Here is a 26,615-nt window from a genome sequence, read left to right as displayed (position 1 = left end):
TGGCTTAAATGTGGGCAAATTTTTTAAAACCTGCTGCCTAATTAATTGGGGAGAGAATCTTTAAGTTGATAAAAACTATTTTTAAACTGCTAATCTGGCCAAGCCCTGGAGCCCTAGAAGTGAGCTTTACACAACAAAAGGCGCAGGAACCCCCGTGAAGTGGCATCCTCAAGTGTGCCTCTCTCTCGTACGCACGCATATACACGTTTCCATGCCTTCCTTTAACACGTACCCAGAGAGCCACCTCCGACGAGGACGGCGCCGGTGAGAGCTCCCGCGGAGGCCCCGCAGATCTGACGGGCGTCGCGAATGATGCGCGGGGCGCGCTCCTGCAGGCAAGTGGCCGCCCCGATGTGATAGACGCCCAAGAACCCGCATCCCGCGAACGACACGCTCCAGCCGCCCTCGCCGCCCAGCATCCCGACCATCTCCCACCTGAGAAACGTGGGACGACGTAACGACAGTTGAGAGACTAGGCGGCGAGGGAGGGGGCGGGGAGCGGCGAGGCGCGCGCAGAGATAACGTCGCGAAACCAGCCGACTTAGCCGAAGGCTCGATCTCCTCACAACCGGCCGCCGCTATTCATAATAAAGAAGGGCGGCAGCGCAAGCCGACGACACAAGCAGCATGCGAATCCCTCCCACTGGGAATGTGGCGCCAGACATCTCAGCCAATCGGCGGGAATATGCAAAACAGAATGTGTCTGTGGCCGATGCCTCTGGCGCGGCAAGGGGAAGGAAGATGGCAAGATGCCGCTGATGGGAAGAGCTTACTGTCCTGTTTTGACCTCTCAGATTTGTGGGTCATGTAAAGCTTCCAACTAGGGTGGGATCGGCTGAGGTCTTTCCTCGAAGCTGGTTGGAACAGCAAATGAGATGTTGAGAAGACGCTGGAAATGGCCCGGTATGGATCAAAATACTCACGTAACTTCATTTTTCTACGTTATTACTATTTCCATTTATTTATATGCATGTTTATTTATTGCAGCCCGCCTTTCTCCAATAAGGATAGGGAACAAACTGAAAGAGAAAAATCCTGAAGGTTGCAAACCTGTACACCGGGGGTGTGGAACTTGTGGCCCGCCTGATGGGGTTGGACCACAGTTCCCATCATCCCTGAACATTGCCCATGCTGGCTGGGGATGATGGGAGTTGGAGTCCAATATCTTTCGGAGCGCCACAGCCAACCTGAATTGGGAAGCTGAGGGCACAGATATAGCATTACCAGGGCCTATATGTATGGTCCTGTGTAGATTTAACAAACAGATTTGTTTAATTTAACAAATATAATAAAAAGAAACGTCACATTAACAGAAAAAATGATCCATCAATCCTGACTCAAAACATAAAGGATTTGGGGGATGGTCTGGATGTTGTCTGAATCAGAGCCTGTAATTCTGTGTTTGAATAGCTGAAATAGTAAATGAAATATAGATATATGGCGCCATTATAATAAACAGGGTAATAAAAAGATATATACCTGTCCCAAGGAGCCTACAGCTTACATATGTAAAATGGAATCAGTATGACAATTCCGTATAAATGTATTTTGGAATAGTATGTAAAACAAATAAGTCTGTGTGAACGCTTAATGTTTTGGACTAAAGAAGGGGTGGGGAACCTCACTCAGCCCATGGGCTACATTCTGCCATGCAGAAACTGTTTGTTGGAGGGGGCATGCCAACAGGAGCAGGGCCAGAGGCAAACGTGGGCAGGGCAGTGGCTGTGACTCTTAGCCTGGTACACTAGGCTGCATTCCAGCTACACAAAAGCCAGAGGTTTCTACACACACAAAAAAAACACATTTCTCCATCCAGTCAAGCAAAAGGCATTCGTACAGTTCAAGGCCACATTCTAGCCCGGCAAACGCAATCATGAAGGGCATAAAGCAAGGCCAGGGAGACCTGTGGCCTAGGGAGAGTCCTGAGGGACAGGCAGAGAAGCCTGAAGAGATGCATTCAGTTTACAAGCCTGATGTCCCACACCTCTGGGCTAAAGCAACTAAATTACATGGTGATGGCAAATTGACAACTTAATCTTAAAGAAACTATGCTCCAGTTGCTGCTAGACACTGAGCAACACCCAACCCCAGATTATTATGGTACGTGTCAGCACAGCAAGGTGCAGTGGAAGTTTTCATAAACAATATGAGACCATAAGAATAGTGCTGCTGGATCCAACCAAAGTCCTTCCCAACCAGGAGCACCTCTGCCTTGTCTAGATTTGTTAGTCCTCATAACTTTCATCCAGCCCATTACTACCACCAAGCATTGATTCAGGACATCCTCCTTCCTTCGAATCAAGATGGAAAGAAAAGACTAGACATCATATACATACTGATAACAATACACTCCAAATCCCAGACAAGGTCTCCCAGTAGCAATGTATAGATCAAGGTTGGGAACCTCCGCCCCACAAGCGTAATTAAGCCCACCAGACTTCCACATTTGGCCTGCCAGGTCATCTTGGCCAAGTCACCAAGGATGGGGCAGATAAAGTTGTGCCTGTGCCAAATGGGAGTTTGCAGGCACTGCCAATTGGCTCATTGTGCTAGAAAGCACAATGCTCTTTGCTTCACAAGCCATAATGGGCAGCTTGATTGTAGAGTGCTGTGTACTAGGGAAAAATGGGTCACCTGACATTGTGATGTCAGGTGATTGACAGATGGGGAGTCCCACTCACCTGTCAAACTTGGCCCATGGGGTGTATGGGAGATAAGGATCTGACCTACCAAATGAATCCAATTCCCGACTCCCCATATAGTTATTTAACAGCATTGAGGACCAAAGGAAATCCATTAGTGCTACCATAGACCAAAAGCCAAGGTTTCAAACAGGACTCCCTCTACATCACCTTCTGGAAACAACCTGCTAGGAAGGACTGAAACCAGTATGACAGAGTGCCTACAAAACCCATCCTGGCTAAGCAATCTGAACAACACCATTGTATGGAATGCAGGCGGTTGAGAGATCCAGCAGAACTAAGAAGAGCACTTCACCAGCAGAACCAAAGCAGTCTCCATCTCCAAATAAAGCTGGATTGAAATGGGTCTAGACAGTCCATTTCATCCATGAAAGTTACAGGAAGCCAGATTTCAGGGAAACATCAGAAAAAACTTCCTAACTGTTAGAGCAGTATGACAATGGAACCAATTACCTAGGAAGGTGGTGGGCTCACCAACCCTTGTGGCATTCAAGAGGCAGGTGGATGCTGTGTATGCTTTAATTTGGATTCCTGCATTGAGCAGGGGGTAGGACTCAATGGCCCTATAGGCCCCTTTCAATTCTACTATTCTATGATTCTGTTAACTTCTGGAGATGAGTCACCACTACATGCTCAAGTGTCTCACCCAAAAATAGAATATTTGAGACTGGCTAGAGTTATGCACCACAGTAGGATCTAGACTCGAGGGAGTTTCTTCAGTAAAGGTCTAATCCTAGCCACCTTAAAGCTCGATCAAAATATGCCTTCTTCCATGGGTGGTCCACTTGACCAATCTTCCTCTGGCTGCTTGTCAGGATGGGCAAAGGTCACCCAAAAAGATCTTGTCAACATTGTCAGGCTACACAAATTGAAAAGCATCCTTAACTAGGAAAAACAGTTGCCAAAATTGAATCCCTCCACCAGAAGATTTCTTCTGTCAAACAAAGGATATCTTTGGATCCAATCCAGTTATCATTATCTGATATCAGCCAGTGATTCAAGGCCACCCAAAGCTCCTCTTAGCAACCTATTAATGTTCTTTCACTTAGAGGAAGAGGTACAAAGACAAAGTAATTTAAAATAGGATTATGTGACACAAGAGTCAGGACAGATATCACATGTACATTTCATTGACAAGGGTTGGATGTTCCTTACAAGTGCCACAAATAGTTTCAAATCCTATTCTGGAATGTCACCTGCCTTCAGGATGAATAAAGAGGCTCTTCACATCTGTTTCTGGATCCTTTCCCCCCCTTAATCTGTCATGCTACACACCAATGACCAAACAGTACTCTATTTAGATAGTGATAATAGGTGTTGTACAGTCATAAACATTCCTAATTTTATGTTTTGAGAGTTGTTGTGAAACACGCTTATGTGGCCATTTAAGTATTCCTACAATTATCTTTTGAAAATTATTGTGCAACATGCTTATGATGGATTAATCAAGGGTGGGGAACCTATGGTGTTCCAAGTTCCAACTTCCATAATCTCATAATTCCATAATAGCCACTGGCCATGCTCCTGGGATTAAACATTGCCTTGAGATTTTCCCTGACACATGCAGCCTATTCTAGGGTGTCTCTTCCTATCACCTCACTGAGGCCTAAATATGCTATTTCTCCTTTTTCCAGATGACATGGATACAGAGTACTGTGGTGTGGACAGAAAAGAGCTTCTGTGTTTGCAACGAAACCACTCTTTCTTATTCTGTCCACCGAGAAGCTCTTCTTAGTTAAGTTGGATGGACATATGAATGCACTCACAGTGACAAGTCTGAAAGATTTCTTGGAGGGGACATGGGCAGTTCAAGACGGAATCCTTTCAGCCCTATCCAGGCAGCAGCAGTGCGACACAAGCTCCACTGACATGAAGTAGCCACAAACCATCAAAATCCATTAACAAGAACTCTATTGTCCATGGGGTGCCAAACCCTAAGGAGAAGAGAAAGGGCTATTTTGCATAACCAAAGGGCATATTAACAACAAGAAGAAGATAATTCTGAGACAGCAAGAATATGGGGGCAGTAGAAGAAAGGGAAACGGAACTCAGTACATAGACCACAGCAGACTAGTATATATAAAAAAGATTTTACACTAAATGTAAGTGGGAAAGTAAATAAGAACATAAGAACATAAGAAGAGCCTGCTGGATCAGGCCAGTGGCCCATCTAGTCCAGCATCCTGTTCTCACAGTGGCCAACCAGGTGCCTGGGGGAAGCCCGCAAGCAGGACCCGAGTGCAAGAACACTCTCCCCTCCTGAGGCTTCCGGCAACTGGTTTTCAGAAGCATGCTGCCTCTGACTAGGGTGGCACAGCACAGCCATCATGGCTAGTAGCCATTGATAGCCCTGTCCTCCATGAATTTGTCTAATCTTCTTTTAAAGCCGTCCAAGCTGGTGGCCATTACTGCATCTTGTGGGAGCAAATTCCATAGTTTAACTATGCGCTGAGTAAAGAAGTACTTCCTTTTGTCTGTCCTGAATCTTCCAACATTCAGCTTCTTTGAATGTCCACGAGTTCTAGTATTATGAGAGAGGGAGAAGAACTTTTCTCTATCCACTTTCTCAATGCCATGCATAATTTTATACACTTCTATTATGTCTCCTCTGACCCGCCTTTTCTCTAAACTAAAAAGCCCCAAATGCTGCAACCTTTCCTCGTAAGGGAGTCACTCCATCCCCTTAATCATTCTGGTTGCCCTCTTCTGAACCTTTTCCAACTCTATAATATCCTTTTTGAGATGAGGCGACCAGAACTGTACACAGTATTCCAAATGCGGCCGCACCATAGATTTATACAACGGCATTATGATATCGGCTGTTTTATTTTCAATACCTTTCCTAATTATCGCTAGCATGGAATTTGCCTTTTTCACAGCTGCTGCACACTGGGTCGACATTTTCATCGTGCTGTCCACTATCATTTTAGGGTTTTGCTTATTAAGACTGTGTCTGCAAAAATGCACAGGATGACTCCTAGATTTCCCCCCCTATTATTTATTTATTTATTTATTAAACTTATATACCACCCGACTAACTTGTTCAGGAGTGGTGTGTTCAACAGAACATAAGAGATTAAAGAACAATCATCTCACTATGTTTTCTGTATTACTAGCCTGTATAATCAACACATCATCCTAGGGCTTGTTAGTTTTAATTCCTCTCTTTGGCAAAACAAATATTATCAGAGGCACCCATTTGTGTCTTTGCCACATAGGACTTCTTTATTTATAGGACATACACACACACCTCCGAATGTGACTGACAAGGATCCTATCGGAACGGTGCATTGCCTTCCAACTCAGGAGTAGGCTTTGTTTCTCACACCTCCATATGCAGCCCTTTACATTCTCCCATAGAATTGAACAACTGCTATTGACTTTTGTGGGATTAGTGATCATTATAGTGATTAGCGTTTTGCTAGCAACTGACTTTTGTTAGATCAGTTCCATAAAATGTATATATCCTCAACATGTATGCTGACTTGCTTTGCATAAGCTTGATTTTCGGCTGGCTTTTGGTGGTCAGGACAGAGATGGTGGGAAGGGGAAATCCGTGTCTGTCATATTTACATTTTTTAAATATAATTTGATGTCAAATTCTTGTTTGTCAGAGGACTTCTGTGCTGTTCTAGAGAATGGGACCACCAGGAACAGCAAGCATATTTAGTTTTTACCCTAGTGGGGTCTTTGAGCACAATAGAGAATGGCTACCATTCATGTCTATGGGAAAAATTAAGTGCAGATCTTGGGAACAACTTGCAGTGGGGCAAAACTTCTGTGATGAACTTACCCCTGACCATTTTTGCTGTTCTGCTACTGATTTTGTTTTTTGTTTCTTGCTGTTCTGATTTGCTTTTAATAATTGGATTTTATTAACTATATTGTATGATGTTATGTTCTTATGATTTTGAGAATTTGTCATGGAAGTGAAAAGCAGTATATAAATTCTCTAGATAAATAAATGGGTGTGAAAATGAGACATTAAATGATAAAAGTGAAGTTAGAGTGAATAGGAAGTGTTGGTATGTATGCAGAGCTTGGAAGTAACTCGTTATTTTTAACGAGTTACTTGTAATTCGTTACAATTTTAAATAACGAGTGGGTAATTCCATTACATTTGGCAAGTAACGGAACGACTAGTAATTTCCCTACTTTTCAGCTGCAACTTTAACGTTTCCACGTTAGGTTGGACGTTACTTGGGGGCGGGAACAAGGGGAAGTCAGCTCCTGGCTGTGATTGGTTAACACAAGACATGTGCCTCACACTGATTGGACCTCTGCGAGAGGATGGGGGGAAGATGGCTGCTGGCAGGCTGGTCCACTAGCGAGCTCTGGAGCTCATACCCACCTCGCCTCTTTTTTGCTATCTTTAGAGATATTTTTTGGAAATTTTTATTCTGGAACCTAACAGCATCAACAACACCTATTTTTTGAAGGCTATGGAACCATTTTATCAGCAAGAAAACAGACTCTTTATCAGCCGGTGAGTCACAACTCTGCTTCGCATTACTAACTCAAGGAATATAATTTACCATAACAAAATCTAAGGATTCCTAAGATAAAACTACTTAGCCTTGGAGTCGACAATTTATAATTATACCTCCGTTCATCTTAGAGTTTAAAAGGCAAACCTTATAGTTTTTAAAATGGTTCAAACAAGGAAAAGATGTTATGAACATGACCATAAATCAGACCAGGTTTTGGAAGAATCTGGGAATGGGGATCAACAGCTTAAAATTACAAACTTCTTTTTACCAACCAAAGCGGATAAGACAAAGAGAAATGCGTCACGATCTATTGAGAAAACCCCTTCCCAAATCGAAACAGAACAATTCTGTACCTGCTTGAGTGAGGAATTCCAGGCAAGGGATGACCCAGAAATTATACAAAGCCTGGTGTATGGAACATCCACAGATCCCCTTTTTGGGCAGACGCATACACCTAGTCTGATCAACTCTCTGCCGCAGGTACCTGAAAGCAAGGAGACGCCATCTTCCTCTCTGTACAAGGACACTGACTTACATTCCCCCTTAGACATTCTGTCTACTGTGCATGCTACAGACATCGACAGCCAGACTCCCGTTTTTACTCAATCACAGCCTTCTTCTGCCTGCTCTACAGAAGTTACTGAAACCACGGCACTGGCACAAATTGGCCAAAAACTACTTCTAACTGGCCAAAAATGTCTGCAGTTACAATTAGCCATTGTGGCAAAAGAGACTGAAAACATCAAAGCTTTTTTGGAAGAAACAAACAACCTTCTAAAATCATTTATGGAAGAACTATCCAAACTATATTTGAGCCTAAACTACACTCTTCCCCCCCACAAAACAACAACAACACTGAAGTGTGCAAACATAAAGAAACCTCGTATTGCACCTAAGGAGAAAAAATCCAAAAACATAAAAAATTACAAACCGCCAAGGAGTAAGAAGATGAACTTTCAGAAACTTTTTAAAGTACTTAAAGCTCAACAGCAAACAGCTTCGCAAACAAAGAATTTATCTGCTTCATCTACAGCGAGAACACCCCCTAGATCTTATTGCAAAGCCTTACCAGAAAGCAAAAAAAGTCCAAATCTCCCAGAGCTACTTACTCACCCCAACCCGAGGTCCTATAGCGGAATATGCTCTACCAATAACAAGATTTCACGACGAGAGAATACAAATGGGAATTGGCTTCTCAAATATAATTCAAACAAACTTGCACTGCTGAATCTTCCTCTTCTTAACATCAAAGAAAAAGTAAACATCAGGAAGCAAAGAGTGTGTTACGCCCTCCAGTCGTTAGGTGTAATGGATTTACGGCCTGACGATATCTCGTATGTGGAATTCCTTTACAACCCCTCAACAAAAACGTCTGCTTTACTTACCTTTAAATCGGCTGAGACAACAGCACGGATAATTGCAAATAAATCCCTTCTCAGCTACCATGGAATATCCGTTCAGAGACATTTCACAAACCTGGCCAGTCCAATTTCCTTGTTCACAAAGAGAACTCCAACAACAGACCTTATCTCTTCACATGAGAGGAGGAAGTTTTCCTTGAACAGCAGCAAAAATATATCAAACTCTGGAAACTTGGATCCATTCCTGGAACAGCTTCCTCTTAAAAGCACACTAAACATGAACTGCTCTTCTCTATCATTAGGACCAACTATGCTGGAAAAGAATTTATCCCCTTTGACTCCCCCAGCACAAGAAACATTAAACCTTGAAACACTTAACTCCATAAACTCTGATCTTATTATTTTGGATGAAGTAAGCTCCTCCCCACCACCAGCTCCCATTTTCGTTCCGTTACAGTCACCTCCTTCTCTGGTAAACAGTAAGGAAAATCAAGATCTTGCATTTGACTTTGCTTGTGAGGGAGAGGAGGAACTATTAAATAGTTTCCATACATTCACTGAGAATGAACAAAGTGAGGTCATAAACAAAATGCAGAATCTGTTAAACAATCTAAGGGCAAAAAGGACATGTTCCAGATACTTGGAGGACTATGAACTGAACTCACCATCCAGCATTCAAGTTTCTCCTCTGAAAGTTCCCTTAAAGGTACTGCCACATTGTTACTCAAATGTTTGTAGACCTAGCACAATATGTGATGTGATTGTACATGAGGTTCCTGAACTGACTTGACAACCCTTATTAAATTCTAAAAACCCGATTCTATCCTGTGAATCTCCTGAAAAAATGGTAAACCCTCATTTCAGGACATCACAGCACTCACTATGCAAATCTTATACAGCAAAGGAAATTTCTCATCCTACGAATCCAATTATTAATGCATGCCAGGTTTCTGTTCTCTCACCTAATTTTACATTCCACCTTCTCTCCTGGAACATTGCAGGGTGGAATGCCAAACAAAAAATTCCTGACTTTATTACTTTTCTGAACAAATTTGACTTAATTTTCTTACAGGAGACGTGGTGTACCCTTAAATTAATAGTGGATGGTTTCTCTTGTTCATGTTTACCAGCGACCTATTCCCAACCCAGTTCCAAAGGCAGACTCAAAGGAGGCCTAGCCATACTCATCTCTACTTCTGTAACAGCTCGCTCTATAAGTTTAACCCCTTGTAAAAACATTGCACAGGCTGTTTTATTATCTTTTAGCACATTTTCTCTTCTGTTAGTAAATGTTTATATTCCCCCTCATGCCTCTCGGGCACAAATTGACTGTGACTGGGACGTTCTTACCAATTATCTAACATCACTCGAGGCTAAATTCCCCAAAGCGCCTCTCATTGTTATGGGTGATTTCAACGCCAGGTCTGGCCCCCACAATGATGAACTATTTGCTTCAAACCTCTGGGGGGGCGAGGACACCGCCCCATACCTCCCAGGCTATGCTAGGACTTCCAAGGACCCCAAGATAAATTATGGTGGAATATGTTTATACCGATTCCTTGCTAGACACAGCCTAATAATGTTGAACGATCATAAGCAGATAGATTCATGTGCGGAATTTACCTACATCTCTGGCCTCAGGTGCAGTGTCATCGATTACGCCTTGATCTCGCATTCCCTGTTCAGGTTTATTTTGGACTTTTCTGTCGGCTCCAGACAGGATAGTGATCACCTTCCCCTTACCTTTTCCTTTTATCTACCAGAACGCGGTCACTTGCTCCTTACCCATAAACTACTGGCAAATCTAATCCACCCTACCCATAAAAGGACATTTTGGACTCCCACAGTAGCCTCTAATGTGGCCTTATTTCTCACTTCCCCCTCTGCCCTGTCCTTACAGAGGGAGATCATGCATGCTTCTGATTCATATTTAGCGTCAATAGCGTATAACTCCTTAATTACCAAACTTAAAGCCTCTATTATCCCACCATCTTCTTCCTTCAGGGCTCCTCCTACCACTGGTTTTCCCAGATGGTTTGATAAGGACTGTCTTGATGCTAAGAAACAGCTGAGACGGCTATACCTTCAATATCGACACCAAAATTTAACCACCCTCCCCCCTGAGTATTTTATTATCAAAAAATACTACAAGCATATGATAGTCATCAAAAAAAGGCAGGTGATGCACGAAGATTGGGAAGCCTTAATTCAAGCCTCCAGATCAAATAATTCGAAGTGTTTTTGGGAGCTGATTTCTGGTTCTATGAGCCCACTAAATCCGGCCCCTTGCCACATTTCCCCATACCTCTGGGAGAAATATTTTTCTGCAAACAACGAGACTGTAAATGCTGTTTCCTTTATTGATAATTTAACAAATCTTCCCACTTGGCCACCTGTAATCCAAAAAGAAATTATTGATTTGATTGCTAGCTTGAAATCCGGCAAAGCTCCTGGACCTGATAACATACTTTCTGAAATGTTGAAGGCGCACCAAGCTTGGTGGGCCCCTCTTCTAGCAAATTTCTTTACTCTGATCAATAATTCCGGATGCTTCCCTGAGTCTTGGCTTGAATCCATAGTTATCCCTATAATTAAAAAAGGGAACAAAGAGGACCCAGCAAATTACCGCCCAATTAGCCTCCTTTCCATTATTGGCAAACTATATGCCTGCTACTTAAAAGAGAGACTCTCATCTTGGTTGGAGGAGGATAATATCCTTGGGAGGGAGCAGGCAGCTTTCCGGAAAGGTAGGTCTGGGATAAAACACTGTGTGATTTTAAATCACTTAGCTGAAAAATACAAGAACCGCTGGGGTAACGGCCTGTTTGTTGCCTTTGTCGACTTGAAATCGGCTTTTGATTCCATCCCTAGGGAGATACTATGGGCGAAACTCGCAAAATCTACGATCGACAAGAGACTCCTCTTCTTAATTAGCCGTCTGCACCACCACACATCCTTTCGTGTTAGATGTAGTCGTGAAGGTCATCTCACAAACCCCATTACTACAACAAAAGGAGTTAGACAAGGCTGCATACTAGCCCCACTTTTATTTAATTTTTTCATGAATGATCTGTCCCTTTATTGTCAATCCCCGGACTTCCACCCCCCTAAGTTAGCAAACCTGCATTGTCCCTTGTTATTGTATGCAGATGACGCTGTTCTCCTTTCTGTTTCTAAAGTAGGACTCAAACGCCTAACTAAAGCTTTTATGAGTTTCTGTCATGATAACAAACTATCTATAAACTTTTCCAAAACTAAGATCTTAGCTTTTGCCAAGCACTGTCCTGCTCACGCATGGACAATTAATACCCATAAAATAGAACAGGTTTCTCATTTCAAATACCTTGGTATACTTTTTCATTCCTCTCTGTCCTGGAATCCCCATATCCGAGGGGCTATTTCTACTGCTCGCAACTCAGCCAGTGGTATTCGAAGGTTCTTCTTCACTAAAGGAGGACAATACATTCCGGCAGCCCTAAAGGTTTTTAGATCCAAAACTATTTCTCAACTTCTCTACGGGGTACCTTTATGGATTGGCGCCTTCAACTCTTCTGCGGAGGCAGTTCTCTCCTTGTTTCTCAGACAAATTTTTGGCGTTCCCAGGTGCGTTCCTGCGGCGGTCCTTAGGTTAGAATCTGGCCTAGTCTCACTTGAGTCTCAAGCGTGGTTGGCCGCCCTAAATTTCTGGTTTAAAATGTCTTATGAAAAATCTACTGGCTATCTCCCTTTACTCTGGGAAGACTCTTTTACCTCGAAATGGGCCCGTACGTTTACAAATTACCTTGCAAGTATTGGCCTCTCAATTGAACATCTGATGTCCCTCGCTCCAGAGACAGTTAAACATTCTATCCGGACTCGTATCAACGATATGGACTTCCAACGCTCCATAACTGCAGCCACCTCGACCTGCTCTCCTATTCACTTTGGTCTGAGCTTTGTGCCTATGCTCAGTGCCCCTTATCTGGAAACTCTTACGATCCCCAAATATCGTCTAGCCTTTACAAAGGCTAGATTTAACTGTCTTATCTCTGCCTTACTTGAAGGGAGATTTAAACGTATCCCGTATGCAAACCGATTATGCCTTTGTGGTGTCAGCGCCATAGAAACTCTCTCTCATGTCATCTTTGAGTGCACCCTATATGACGATATTCGCTCCAAATTCATAACCCCCATCATAAATAAATACGCCTACAAACCGCTTAACTGTTTACTTTTACATCTTTTGTCAGCAGCTAATAAGGATACTATCCTGTCAGTTGCTAAATTTATTTTTGCGGCTCAATCAGTTCGGAAGGCATCTATCCTTTCAGAAGCTTCCGCCACCCAACTGTAACTGTTTTCCTTGTTGTTTTATTGTTTTACTGTTTTAACATGACTGCAACTTTGTAACCTTTTATTATAAACGTATGTAGTTTTATTTATAAATGTCTTTTGGTCTATGACCGTATCAATAAAGATTGATTGATTGATTGATTGATTGGACCTCTGCGCAGACTCTCTCTTCCCTCGTGATCTGTGTTAGGAGGCACGAGGGAAGAGGTGAATAGGCAGGGCCTGCTAGCGTCTGAGAGGAAAAAATGGACGCCGGAGGAAAAAGCCAATGCAAGGACAACGGAGGAGAAGGCAGCAGCAGAATAGCGAAGAGCTGTGGAGGTGAGTGACGATGATTTGTGTGTGTGTGTGTGCCCCCCCTGCAGCACCTTCTGCCCCCCCCACTGCCTCTCCTTGCCTTGCTGCCGCCCCCTCCATCAATCACAAGGCACTTCTGAAACTTTGGCCTACAATCTTCCTTCCCCCCTTTTTGAACTCTCCCCCTTGTTCCCATGCATACCTGTGTGCTGTATTTATCCAGACAGAGCACTCCTGCCTTTTAAAATGCTGGCTAGCTTTTTATTGTATATTTATTTGAACTCCATCTTTCTTTTTATTTGTATTTTTGTCCTGTTTAATCACAAGACTGAATTGTATGTGGGACAAAAAATGTCTCAGTAATAATAATAATAATAATAAAAATAAAAAATCATTAGGCATATAATAAATGGCTTAAGGCTGATTTTTTTGTTCTTGGCAGAGATGAGGTGAGAAGTAGGGTCCTTGCAGCTCCTCCTCTCAGTCCCCCAGCTCTCAAACTCATGTTCTGTGAGAAAGAGAGAGATTCCCAGTCCCAGAGAGAGACAACTCCTGTAAACCCCATTCTCTCCAACAGCATCCCCAGGCGGGGTACCTGTGAAGATCACCTCTTGTTGAAAAAAATCCATTTATTGCAGCTGAATATCTGGGCAATGTAAAATTAAAATGTTTAACTGATTAATCCTCTCCCTTTCAATAAACTGATCAATTACATTTCAATTGATTTGCTTATCACCAAGACTTCAAATCTATGAGAATTTCCAGAATATAATAATTAAAAGGAGAGCAGGACAATGAAGAATTCAATACAGAAGCTCTAGGGCACACAGTTTAAAAAAATCAAGGCTGATCTTTGTTATTGTTTCATGCATTCCCCAGTACAGTAACACACAAAATTACTCTAAAAACAATAAACAAGTGTCTCATATTAAAACTCATTCTTACCAATAAAAATAGGCCCCACTGATTAATCAACTCTCCTTTTAGTTAATTAATCTGCTGAAAATTAAAGCTTGTAGCCCTAGAGTTGGTTTTTTAAAAAAAAAAAATCATTTGACCAGGAAGACAAGTACCGTTTAGTTCGCATACAGTGAATTTCAGAGTTGAGATTAATCTGTTCTCATCACTGCCCAGGCTTGTGTATTTATGTGCAAGCCCTTTCTTGATGACATTGCCATGTGGTGACCAAAGCAAGGAGAGAAGTCTCAGGCTGTGTGGTGCAGTCGCTGCAACACAATTGCTGCCTAGAAAAGAATGTGCAGGTGCAAAAAGCAGAAGCTCAAGTAAGCTTCAATAAGATGAACAGTGCCAAAGCTGCACAGGCTGCAATAGGCAATGTTGAGGGGTTTCATCATTACTGCTTTTTAGGAAGTGAAGGTCAACCACTGTCAGTGGCGCCCTGGGCTCCTACTGCGAGGAAGGTTGGGATATATATAAATATAAATAAATATATATATATATACAGAAAGAAAGAAAGGAGAGATGTAAAGGGGAGTATTTCTTTGGATGTTACCCTACTTTCCATTTTTGCTTTCTATTTGCTTCTAGCCCTATTCTGTCACTCTCCAGTACACATGAAGAAGGGGCAGTGAGGGCAACTCCCAAACCTGGGTGTTGCGCCTCCAAGTTAGTTACTTAGAACTAGTTATGCCTTTCCTATCTACGATGTATTTCTATAAATGAAATAGCTTTTCTTATTTTACTAAGTCTTAAGTCTCACTGATCTCAGTGCAGGGTAAAAGCCTGCCACAAACACACACATTGGCACACACAAGCATCATAGACTGTTGACAATCTCTGCTAATATCTATACAAATGTACATAACATGCATCACCTGAACTCACATGATCTAGAGTTACCTTAGATCTTGCAAGATTTGCAAATGAGAAGCAATAGGGTTTTATATTAGTTCTGATTGTCTATTGGGCTATCATAGGTTATATGTTTTTTTCATTTTCTATTACAAAAACTCCAACTTCAGTGGAATTCATGTGATGTGTTCTAATCATTTGAATTTGGCTAATGAATGCTTTATTCTTTCATCAGAACTTTAGCAGTAGTACTAAAATATTAATAAAAAAGAAAAGGGAAAGAAAAAATACTTTACATACATCATTCAGCTGTATTGCTAATTATAGATATAGATATAAAAGATAAACGGCATTTTGTCAAAAGTATTTTTGTCTACATTTTATACCTCATCCTTGGTTTTCCAAGCTTGGCATGGAATGCTTCTCATACAGAATTAATTTGAAATGCTGCATATTTATTATCATAATCATCATATTCAAAATAAAAAATATATGTACCGCCTTCAAGTTGATTCCAACTTATGGTGACCCTATGAATAGGGTTTTCATGAGGCTGAGAGGCAGTGACTGGCCCAAGGTCACCCAGTGAGCTTCATGGTTATGTGGGGATTTGAACCCTAGTCTCATTTTGTTCTCACAACAACCCTGTGAGATAGTAGGTTAGACTGGCCCAGGCAGGGTTATTCAGTGAGCAAAAATGATGCAAATAGGATCTCTTGTAATTGTGCTATCGACCTGCTTACTTCCACTCTGACTGGGGGATCTTGCAGCATGGGGAAGAGATGGGGGCACATCACAGCTGAAGTTCACCCATATAGGAGCATTATCTCTTGTTTATTACAGAGACACCTGTTGCAGGTTTTGCTGCTGAGAGCAGCAGTCAGTTAGTGCGGCCACTTGAGTCACAGCTTGTTGATCCTGAGGAGGCAGAACTAGAAAGTGAGGTTCAGAAAGGAGGCCCTGTGCATGAGGAGGAGGGCATGAAGCAGTGCCAGTTGCCCACAGCCACATCTGCAGAACAGCAAGTACCATGGTTTGGCTTTGAGAAAGCTTGTACATTTGTGAGCCAGAGTGGGGAAAATGTTGTTGTACGATGCAATTACTGCCATCCAAGGATCAAAAATCTGAGATCAGCTGTTTCCTCCTCATCCAATGTGAAGAAACATTTTGAGGTAAGCCTTTGTCATGCTGGTCCTCAAAGAGTGTCCATTGTCTATTTATGTTTAAATTGTGAAGTACCTCTTCCATTTTTTCTTGGATTCATGCTTTGTTCTTCTTCCTCAGAGGGCACACCCTGAGAAGCTGAGAGCAATTGAAGAAGCAATAAAGGCAAGGAGACGTGGCCTTCCTGAACCAATGCATGACACCCCTCCTCCCAAAATGCTGAAGCAGCAGCAGACAACCCTTGAGAGGTGGGGATCTGGCAGGGAGCCTGTCACCCAGAGCAATCTCGACAGGAGAATCATTGATTTCATTGTAGAGGAGACATTACCACTTCAGACTGTGGACAAACCATCATTCATTAATCTGGTTCGCATTGGACTCCCCAAAGATCTCACCATCATATGTGCCAAGACTCTGAGAGACAGAATTGAGAAGAGAGCATGCCACATGAGAGAAACTCTTGCAAACCGAATGGGTGCTGTGGCATATATAGCAACCACTGCAGATTGTTGGACCAATGGCAAGAAGAGTTACTTTGGGGTAACAGCCCACTGGATCAACCCAACTACCCTGAAACGTGAGGTTGGGGCCTTGGCTTGTAAGCGTCTGAAGGGGCGCCATACATACAATGTCCTTTCAAAAGCACTGCATGATGTACATGTGCAGTACAGGATCCACAACAAAGTTATGTGCACTACTACAGACAATGGCTCCAACTTTGTGAAAGCATTCAGAGTTTTCATGGCCAAAGAACCAGTGGAAGCTGCAGGCACCAGTGACGATGATGGTGATAACCAGGAGGAGGAGGAGGCTGAGGTGGAGTTTGTGCCTATCTGTGAGATCCTGGACACAGGACCTGAGGCAGAGGAAGAAGCTGCAGACTCAGGAGAGGATTTTGTTTTACCACCACACCAGAGATGTGCTAGCCACACCCTCAACCTTGTGGCAACACAACATAGAGGCCATGCTTTCTGACTCCTCCAAAAGTAGTCTTCTTGGTCCTTTCAAGAAACAGTTTCGTTCCTTGATGGGAAAGTGCAACAAGTTGTGGTCCAAGCAGAACCAGTCAGCCCAGATTGCTGAGTATATCCATGCGCAATGTGGTGTGTATCTGAAGGTACCGAATAACACCAGGTGGAATTCCACTTTTGATGCGTTGAAGCAACTACATGAGCTCCTGTCAACTGTGCCACTAAAAATGCATGCCATAATGGACCGCTGCTCCTTGTCCAGGATCACAGCTGCTGAGATTGAAGTGTTACAGGAATACACAGAGATTATGGAGCCACTAGCCAGTCCCTAGATATCCTGCAACGGGAGAACGGCATGTTCATGGGGTATTTGCTACCAGCACTCTGCAATCTGGACCGCAAGTTAGAAGGACTGGAAAACAAACCTGAGAGGTACACATACTGTTTTCAGCTGCTGAGAGGTGTGCGCGAAGCCCTAAGAAAGCGGTTTGCAGCTATCTGGGAGGACAAGAGGCTTCTTCTGGCAGCCTGCCTACACCTGTTGATGTGTGCGGTTGTTGCATGACAGTACACGTTACTTATGAGAGTAAAGTGGTCAAGAAACTTCACAGAGGCAATAGATCTTGTTAAGAGTCTTTACTTAGACATTAAGGCTTACAGCGTGCAAGTAGATCCATTCCCCGCCCCCCCTAGGTAGAACTGCTCACTTCAAAAGCAAAACTCAGACAGAACACTAACAGAAGACTGTTGGAACTTTTCCCAGCTGTTATCTCCCTAGTTACCATGACAACATGTCTGGCCTTGGCTGTCCGTTCCCAGGCCAGGCACAGACTTTACAGCTGATAAAACTGCTTCTTCCCCAGACTTCTTGAAACTTTCAGACTTGATGAAAAACAACCTGTGGTAGTAAAGCCTAATGGGCCAACATGTCCCCCTTTTTTCATCACGTCTGCATTTTCCATTTACAACAATAACACTGGCATTTTAGGAATACATTTTCTACTATACATAGGCAATACATTTCAATACATTGCATCATACATTGCATGTCAGTTTACATGTCACACATATCCAAACTTTATTTAATCAAACTTCGGCTGAACACAACTCAGATATAACGTTTCTGCATCCATTTCCACGACTTTGTGCATACCAGGGCTGCTGAATAAACCCACAGTAAATCTATCAGGAGGTTTCCCAATGTTAGCTCTCTCAGAGCGCCTTAAAAGAATTGGAGCTTCTGCTCCCACTGCACCCCCTCCTGAACTTGTTCCTGGCATAGCTTGCTCAGGATCTGTCATCTCGTCAGCTTTACGTTTCTTTGTCTTACGTTTGCCCCATATCAGTTCATTTAATGCATCCTTCAGTGGAATATCTGTTCCTTCCACTTTCACATCTTGTTTTGGTGTAAATACTTGTGCTTGTGTTTCATCTGATCCTGTAAGTATGACTGTTTGCTTTTGATCCCAAGGCTTTTCTGAGACTTTAATGCTTCTGCTCAGAACTAATTGCTGTGTTTGTGGTATCCATATTCTGTAATATGCATTCTGAAAACCCAGCACAAATCCTTCCTGTGCTCTAGGTGCAAGTTTGCCACGTCTTTTACTTTGTGGAATGTGGACCCAGCAACGGGCTCCAAATCTCTCAATGTGTTGCACCCTAGGCTTTCTCCCAGTGAGTTTCTCGTAGGGTGACATTCCAATGGCACTGTGTAACACCCTGTTGTGAATGTAATTCGCATACATAATAGCTTCTCCCCAGAAAGAATGTGAAAGACTAGAATCCTCTAACATGGCTCTCAAAGCTTCCTGCAGCATCCTGTTTTTTCTCTCCGCGGTCCCGTTAGAAAATTGAGAAAATGGAGCTGTGAAATTCTGGTTTATTCCCTTACTCTCGAGGAAGTCACTCAATGCTTTGCTTGTGAATTCCCCTCCCTGGTCTGAGTGTATCGCCTTCACTGTGACATTATGTTGTGTTTGGATTCTGTTGATGAACAGTCTCAGCTTCTGCTCTGCCTCATCTTTCCTTTTCAGCAAATAAACATGAGTGAATCTTGAGAAGTCATCTACTATGACCATAAAATACCTTGCACCTCCTCGTGAACTGTTTATTAGCCCTGATAAATCAACATGAATGAGTTGGTAGGGAGCGGTTGTCGAGCTTTTCGCCTCCCGGTTTATTGGTGCAATAGTCATTTTAGCTTTATGGCAGGCATCACAATCCATTAACTGCCCACAATCTTTCAACCGCATGTTTTCACTATGCATCGGGGTTTTCTTAATTGTTTCATAATTTGCATGCCCCAGCCTTCTGTGCCAATCATGCACACAGCCTTTATGTGTCTGTGCTTCAGCACCAAACGCAACACACCCTGCTTGATTGCTTTTTTATTACAAACTGATCATCTTTCAGGCTCCCTTGCATGCCTATTTCACCCCCTCTTTTCACAACACATTTGTCTCTGTCAAACCCCACAGAAAACCCGATATTGGTCAGTTTTCGAACAGACAAAATATTACAAGGCAAGTCAGGAACATACATCAGAAATTATGCCAATCTTATTCAATCTCACCGTTCCTCGCGCTTTGACAGTTCGTCTCGATCCATCAGCCAGTAAAACATAGTCCTGCACTTCTTTTGATGTGTGCAATAAACGTAAGTCCTTTACGAGACTATGGGACGCTCCGCTGTCCAAAGTCCAGTCTGTATCCATAAACTGAGGCTTTTCTGCACTGACAAAGTTCACACTGCCCTGTTTCCAGCCTCCATCTCTGCTTCTTTGCTTGACTGCACAGTCTCTTTGAAGATGCCCACGTGCTCCACAGATATAACAAGTTTTCAGACTTCCGGGAAGGGTTGCTTCACCTGTGCCTGCCTTTGAGACGAGCTCTCATCTCAGAAGAAGCTTTTTCAGTTTTAAAATCAGTCAGAACGTTTTTTTTGACTGGTAAAGACTTTCTCCCGGGAAGGGAGAAACGTAGAGATTAACCACAGAAGCTTGTGTTTGTTGGGGGGACTGGATTTCATTAGTTTATGAAAGAAGGTTCAGCCAGCAGCACCGGACGGACTTTCAAACAAGCTCTAACTGATTAAGCGAGACATTTATCTTTTCTTTAAAGAAAAATGGATTAACAGGCAAGCACCCCTCTTTCTATTTTTATCATCTGGCTTAAATTGTTACAGCAAAAAGAGATTTGTCAATGAATCAGCTATAAAGAATCCCTGGGTGAGTTATAACTCTTCTCTTTCATTCACGAAATTAAGGAGGAAAGAAATCGAAATAGCTTATCTTTGTTTTTATTACAAAAAGCTGGCCTGGAATTGTGCATTTTAAAGATACAAAGGGATGAGGGATTTCTATTCCGAAGAGAAAAAATAAATAAATCTGATTTATGAATTTTTGAGTGTTATATGTCTGGGACTATTTTATTTCATTTTGACGAATCTGCTTGTTCTCGATGCCACTAACTGTTTTGATGCTATGAACTAAATTTGTTTTGCATTCCTGAACATATAAGAGATAAGACAGGCTGTGCTGTCTACACTGTGATGTCATCAAGCTTGGAATATTAACCCCTTTGTTGCTGGAATAAGAAGTGTTTTTTTTTTCTTCATGGTTTTAAGAATGGCAATCAAGAAAGTGGCTGAGATCCTGGAAGTAAATATGTTTCAGAAAATAATGGATGAGATTGAGATAACAAAACAAACCCTGAGACAGCGCAGACAGCAGATGAAAATTGAATTTGGCAAAATAAAGCAGGAGCTTAAAGAAATAGGGGATTTTGTGAGAGGGGAGGTTGATGAGATCAGAGATACAACTGGACAAGCATCAGAAGATGAAAAAATAAAAAATAAAGGGAAGATGCAAGCCCTGGAGATTGGAACAAATGTGGAACTGGAAAAAGATTTGGAGTTTATGGATATTAGAAATAAAGTTTACTGTTTGGAATTCAGCGTTGTCCTTGAAGAAATTAATGAAGATATCAGAGATAAAGTTATCAATGTCTTGGATAAACTTCTGGACTGGAATGATGTGATGGAGCTTGACATAGAAAAAATCTATAGAATTAATTACAGATATGTGACAATGGAAAAACTCTCAAGAGATGTGCCAGTGCATTTCATAAAAAAGAAGAACAGAGATATGATTTTACAACAATATTTCAGCAACACATTCAGAATTGATGGCAAGGAATTATTTGTGATGAAGGAAATTCCCATCAGACTCTTATTATATGACTATAGCTATGACAGCAAGATTATTATGGGACACTGATAATGGAAGAATGGCTACTGAAATTACTAGACCTAACAGGATTATTATGGGTGCAAGGATGGAAGATGGAAGATGGAATTAACACTGATAATGGAAGAATGGCTATTGAAATTATTGGACCTAATAGATTTGATGAGATGGATTAATTGATATGTTTATTTGGAGAAAAATCGATAGATATATTTCTCAAGGAGTTGAAACCTCTCTTTGACTTTTTGTGGAAAGAATAAAGTGATGTTTATATTTGATGATTAATTAAGATAACTACAGGAGGAAAGTGATTTTGTAATATAATTTAAGAGACAGGTTTGTTATATATTGTAGACCTATAACTGATCTGCGACAAATCGGAAGTCAACATTTTATTTTATTGTTTAATTTGTATTTTTGTTTTGTTTTGTTTTGTTTTTGAAAATTTGAATAAAAATTAATGATAAAAAAAAAGAAATAACAAGTTTTCAGCCGTTGCTGCTCCTGCTTGCTATCCTGCTTGCTTCTGACAGCCTCCTTCGGCTCTGCACTTTTCGCCTCTTGTCTCCGCTGCCACTCCTGGGTCAGTTTTTCCTCAATAAAAGCTACATTCAGGCTGCCATCTGGCATAGCTTCCATCGCCATCACGAAATTATTCCAACTCCCATCGAATGAAGCCAGGATCATATAGGTCTTCTGAAGGATACTGTGTTCGACCCCTCGATCCTCTAACTCAGCAAACAAACGCCTGAATTCAGTGAGATGCTCACTCATGGTGCACTCACCCGTGAAGCGCATCTGGTACAGCTTCCTTGCCAGACACAGCTTGGATCCCGCTGTCTGTTGCACATGTAAAGCCTGCAACACGTCCCAAATCCTTCTGGCTGTGGGTTCATCTCTTACGTGCAGCAGTTGAGAGTCGGATAGAGCCAAAGTAATAAAAGCCTGCGCCTTCTCATCTTTGCGCTTCCAGGCCGCGGTTGGTGCCGCCGGTGGGGGGGCTTCAATAACGTCAAATAAATCCTCTGTTATCAGGAAAGCACGCATCCTCAGCTTCCAGCTGGCGTAATTCTTTTCTGTAAGTTTCTCCATGGGCAAGCCTCCAGACATGTTTACAGCCATGTTCGCTCACCTCTGTCTGGCACAATCAATCAAGCTGCCCTCTGGATCTCCGTCTGCCGTTCAGACCAGCCACTTACTCCTGTGTAATGCGTGCTGGATCTGGGCCCATAACCCTGTTGATGTGTGCGGTTGTTGCGTGACAGTACACGTTACTTATGAGAGTAAAGTGGTCAAGAAACTTCACAGAGGCAATAGATCTTGTTAAGAGTCTTTACTTAGACATTAAGGCTTACAGCGTGCAAGTAGATCCATTCCCCCCCCCCTCTAGGTAGAACTGCTCACTTCAAAAGCAAAACTCAGACAGAACACTAACAGAAGACTGTTGGAACTTTTCCCAGCTGTTATCTCCCTAGTTACCATGACAACATGTCTGGCCTTGGCTGTCCATTCCCAGGCCAGGCACAGACTTTACAGCTGATAAAACTGCTTCTTCCCCAGACTTCTTGAAACTTTCAGACTTGATGAAAAACAACCTGTGGTAGTAAAGCCTAATGGGTCAACAACACCCTCGCTTCAAACTAGATTGGCTGGAATCGTGTCAGGCCACCACCCATACCAACATTAGGGAAGCCCTTTGGGTGGATTACTCCAAGGGAAATGTTGTCTCAAGGGAGGCATCAGAGGGCTTAAGGTGGTAGGCAGGGGCTGGGCCTTTTCTTCCTGGGGCTCCTCATCACAACCTTGGGTTGCTGCAGGTAATCCTTAAGGGTCTGCTGTGCTGCCCCATGAGTGTGGTGACTTGGTTACCTTCCTACCTTCCATGTCATCATCCACAGGCTCAGGCTGGACCCTGAACCAGGGGACATGACAAGCATCAGGAAATGAAGAGCATATGATGGTTTCCTAACAAATATGTGTTAACATATCCTCTCTCTTTGTTAGGTACACAATGGAAGCCTTGTTGAAAGCTGAAATAAAGATGGGTGTACTTAATGAGGACAGTGATCAGTCTTCAGATAAAGACCAGGAAGGAGATGACTTACAAGATGACTTCTTTAACTTTCTGCCCCAGGGCAAGAAGTCAGCAGCGGACACTGCTGAGGAGGAACTGGTGAGGTACCTGAGGTCTCCCAGCAGGGAAGTGTCATCACTCCATGGCTTTCCACGTGTGCTGCGGTGTTTTTTGCAGCACAACACAGGCATGCCTTCAAGCGCCGCAGTAGAACGCCTGTTCAGTACTGGTGGCAACGTAATGACTGTAAAAAGACATTCCTTGTCTGACTTGCTCTTTGAGCATCTTATTCTTTTGAGACATAACAGAAACATATTATAAAAGCATTTCAAGTGTAAAATTTGATTTCAAGAGTTGGAGTATCTTCATTGCTTGGGGGGATGTGAGATTCTGTTATGCCATTATGTTAATCTTATGGATAAAATTTTTTATTCTACTACCCCCTGTGTGTGTGTGTTTATTTTTAATATTGTTTTAGGCTTCTTAGATGTGCAGCAGCCAAGGCCAGCACCTTGTAGGAGTTTTTTTAAAAAGTAATTGAAATGTAATTGTAGTGATTACTTTTGAGAAAAGGTAAAGTAATCAGTTACTTTCAGAACAATTGTAATTGTGACGGTAATTACTACTTTTTTGGGCCAAGTAATTGTAACTGTAATTTATTACTTTTTAAAAGTAATCTTCCAAGCTCTGTATGTATGTGCATATTTCCACTGCAAGGCTTGCGTTAAAATGCGTTTTTATGGTGTTGAATACTGGACTGGAGATATTTATATATTTGTATGCTGCTTGGTAATATTCATTCATAGTATTCAAAATAACTTATTTCCTCCCATGCAGAAATAATTTACCAGAGCATTCTTAAAAATTGGGGCATCCTCTTTATGTTGGAATATGTGGTTCAACTCCAACTTGGGGGTTGAGGCTGCATGGGATTAAAAAGGGTAGCTCCTTTATCTTGGTCCAATCCCGCTTTCTACATATGTTCAGCATTTACAGTAGATTAAATAAATAGGATGATAAAATACACCCGTCCCACACCCTTTCTGATGGGGAACTAATCGGTTTCTCCATATTCTATCCTTACAATAGCCTCTTGTCCAGAGTATAGGTTGCATTTCAGAACAATCGTATGCTGTGGCACCCCCATTTCTTTTAAAGCATTCCCTGGTTTTTCATGATCTACACAGTCAAAGTCTTTGCTGTAATCTATAAAGCACGGGGTGATTTTCTTCTGAAATTCCTTGGTCCTTTCCATTATTCAACGTATGTTTGCAATATGATCTCTGGTGCCTTTTCCCTTTCTAAATCCAGCTTGAATGTCTGCCATTTCTCGCTCTATATACGGTAAAAGCCTTTGTTGTAAAATCTTGAGCATTACTTTACTTGCACGGGATATTAAGGCAATACACTAGTTCGATAATTACTGCATTCACTGGGATCCCCTTTCTTTGGAATTGGGATGTATATTGAACGCTTCCAGTCTGTAGGTCATTGTTTAGTTTTCCATATTTCTTGACAAATTTTTGTCAATGTTTGGACAGATTCAGTCTCAGTAACTTGTAGCAACTCTATTGATATGCCATCTATGCTATTTGTTTTTTCTAAATATTTTAAGAGTAGCTTCCACCTCACATTCTAAAATTTCTGGTTCTTCTTCATATGGTTCTTCCGTGAATGAATCTGTCATTCTTATTTTATTTTATTTTATTTTATTAAGCTTATATACCGCCCGACTAGCAAACAGCTCTCTTGCATTTTTTTATATAATTCTTCAGTGTATTGCTTCCATCTTCCTTTTATTTCATCTCGGTCAGTCAGTGTGTTCCCGTTGATTATTCAACATCCCTACTCTTGGTTTAAATGTCCCTTTAATTTCTCTAATCTTTTGGAAAAGGGCTCTTGTTCTACCTTTTTTATTATCCTCTTCTATTTCTGTACAATAACTATTGTAATAGTTCTCTTTGTCCCTATGTACCAGTCGCTGTATTATTGCACTTAGGGTTCTAACCATGTTTCTATCTTCTTCTGCTCTTGCTTTCCTTCTTTAACCATTATAAGAGTTTTGTCAGTCATCCATTGAAGTTTTTCTCTCTTTTTAACTAGAGGTATTGTCTTTCTGCATTCTTCCCTGACAATGTCTCTAGCTTCAATCCATAGTTCTTCTGGTTATTTATCAACTAGGTTTACAACCTCAAATCAGTTTCATACTTGATATTTCTGTTCTTCTGAGATGTTATTTTAAATTGTATTTTTTCATTATTATTGCTTTGTTGTTCTTCTTTAGCTTTACTCTGATTTTTGATATTACCTGTTCATGATCTGTAGAACTTATTTCAGAATAGACATGCATAAGATTTAAGGTCTAATTAACTGATCTACCAATTAAACAATTAATACTTTCAGTCCTACAGGATACTTTCTACTGAAATGTTGCTTGCTTGCCATTAATAGCAACTTTTATTGCAAGAGCTGAAACAGCCCCAGTTTTGATCTCTAATCTGGCTGAACATATGTCACTTTTAAACCACATCTATTTGAAAGATTTCCTGTAAAGCCTGCTTATTCACTATAGATGGTTAAACATTGGACAGTGTTATCTTGGGAGTCTATTTATGTGACTGTGTGCTACAAAACATTCATTATTTTGTTTCAGTGCTCCTCTTGTATGCCTTGAGAGAATATCAATCCTTTGCAGGTTTCTGGAAACACATGCGTACCTGGCACAAAAAACAAAAATATTACCTACCAACTCAACCCTTTTATCAGTAAGAACTCTCTGTTGTAAGTTATTTCTAATAACAATGGGAGTTTTTGTAGATCATGTTATCGGGCAGGGAATCATCTATGCTCCTGATGCTGTCAATGTTGGCACAGCTCTACAAGGAATCATTGACTTCACTGTTTGAATGTGTCTATTGACTACATCTGAAACTGAGAATGAGTACATAAACATGTGCAAAAACTGGCATGTAGGGTAAGTATAAAGGAAATAAGGGAAAGAGGGACAGCCACAGAATAAAATGCATTTTCCATTTAAGGGTCAGTAGGGGCAGCAACGGGAGATATAGGTGGTGCCATAGGAGGAGGGGAGGGATGCCAACCCAGAAAACTACCTTCTCTATTCAATCCCTCTCACACCCCACCAGAGTGCAATTCCTTGCTGTGC

General features: G+C 41.8%; 1 protein-coding gene across 4 annotated transcripts in view; it reads right to left on the bottom strand.

Annotated features, from left to right (window-relative positions):
• Positions 1–8,708, bottom strand: part of LOC133363166 (patatin-like phospholipase domain-containing protein 2) — a 44,161-nt gene extending 35,453 nt beyond the window's left edge. For 3 of the 4 annotated variants that reach the window (XM_061582360.1, XM_061582359.1, XM_061582362.1), the window contains exon 1: positions 233–566. In XM_061582360.1, the coding sequence (XP_061438344.1) occupies positions 233–428 (196 nt within the window). In that variant the 5' untranslated portion in view covers positions 429–566. Of the gene's footprint in view, positions 1–232; positions 567–8,577 lie in introns of those variants that run through there. The other variant, XM_061582361.1, reaches the window with a different exon arrangement.
• Positions 8,709–26,615: the final 17,907 nt, after the last annotated feature.

Source organism: Rhineura floridana, chromosome 8, assembly GCF_030035675.1.
Source record: "Rhineura floridana isolate rRhiFlo1 chromosome 8, rRhiFlo1.hap2, whole genome shotgun sequence".
Classification (NCBI taxonomy): domain Eukaryota; kingdom Metazoa; phylum Chordata; class Lepidosauria; order Squamata; family Rhineuridae; genus Rhineura; species Rhineura floridana.
This window is presented reverse-complemented; position numbering and strand designations above follow the sequence as displayed.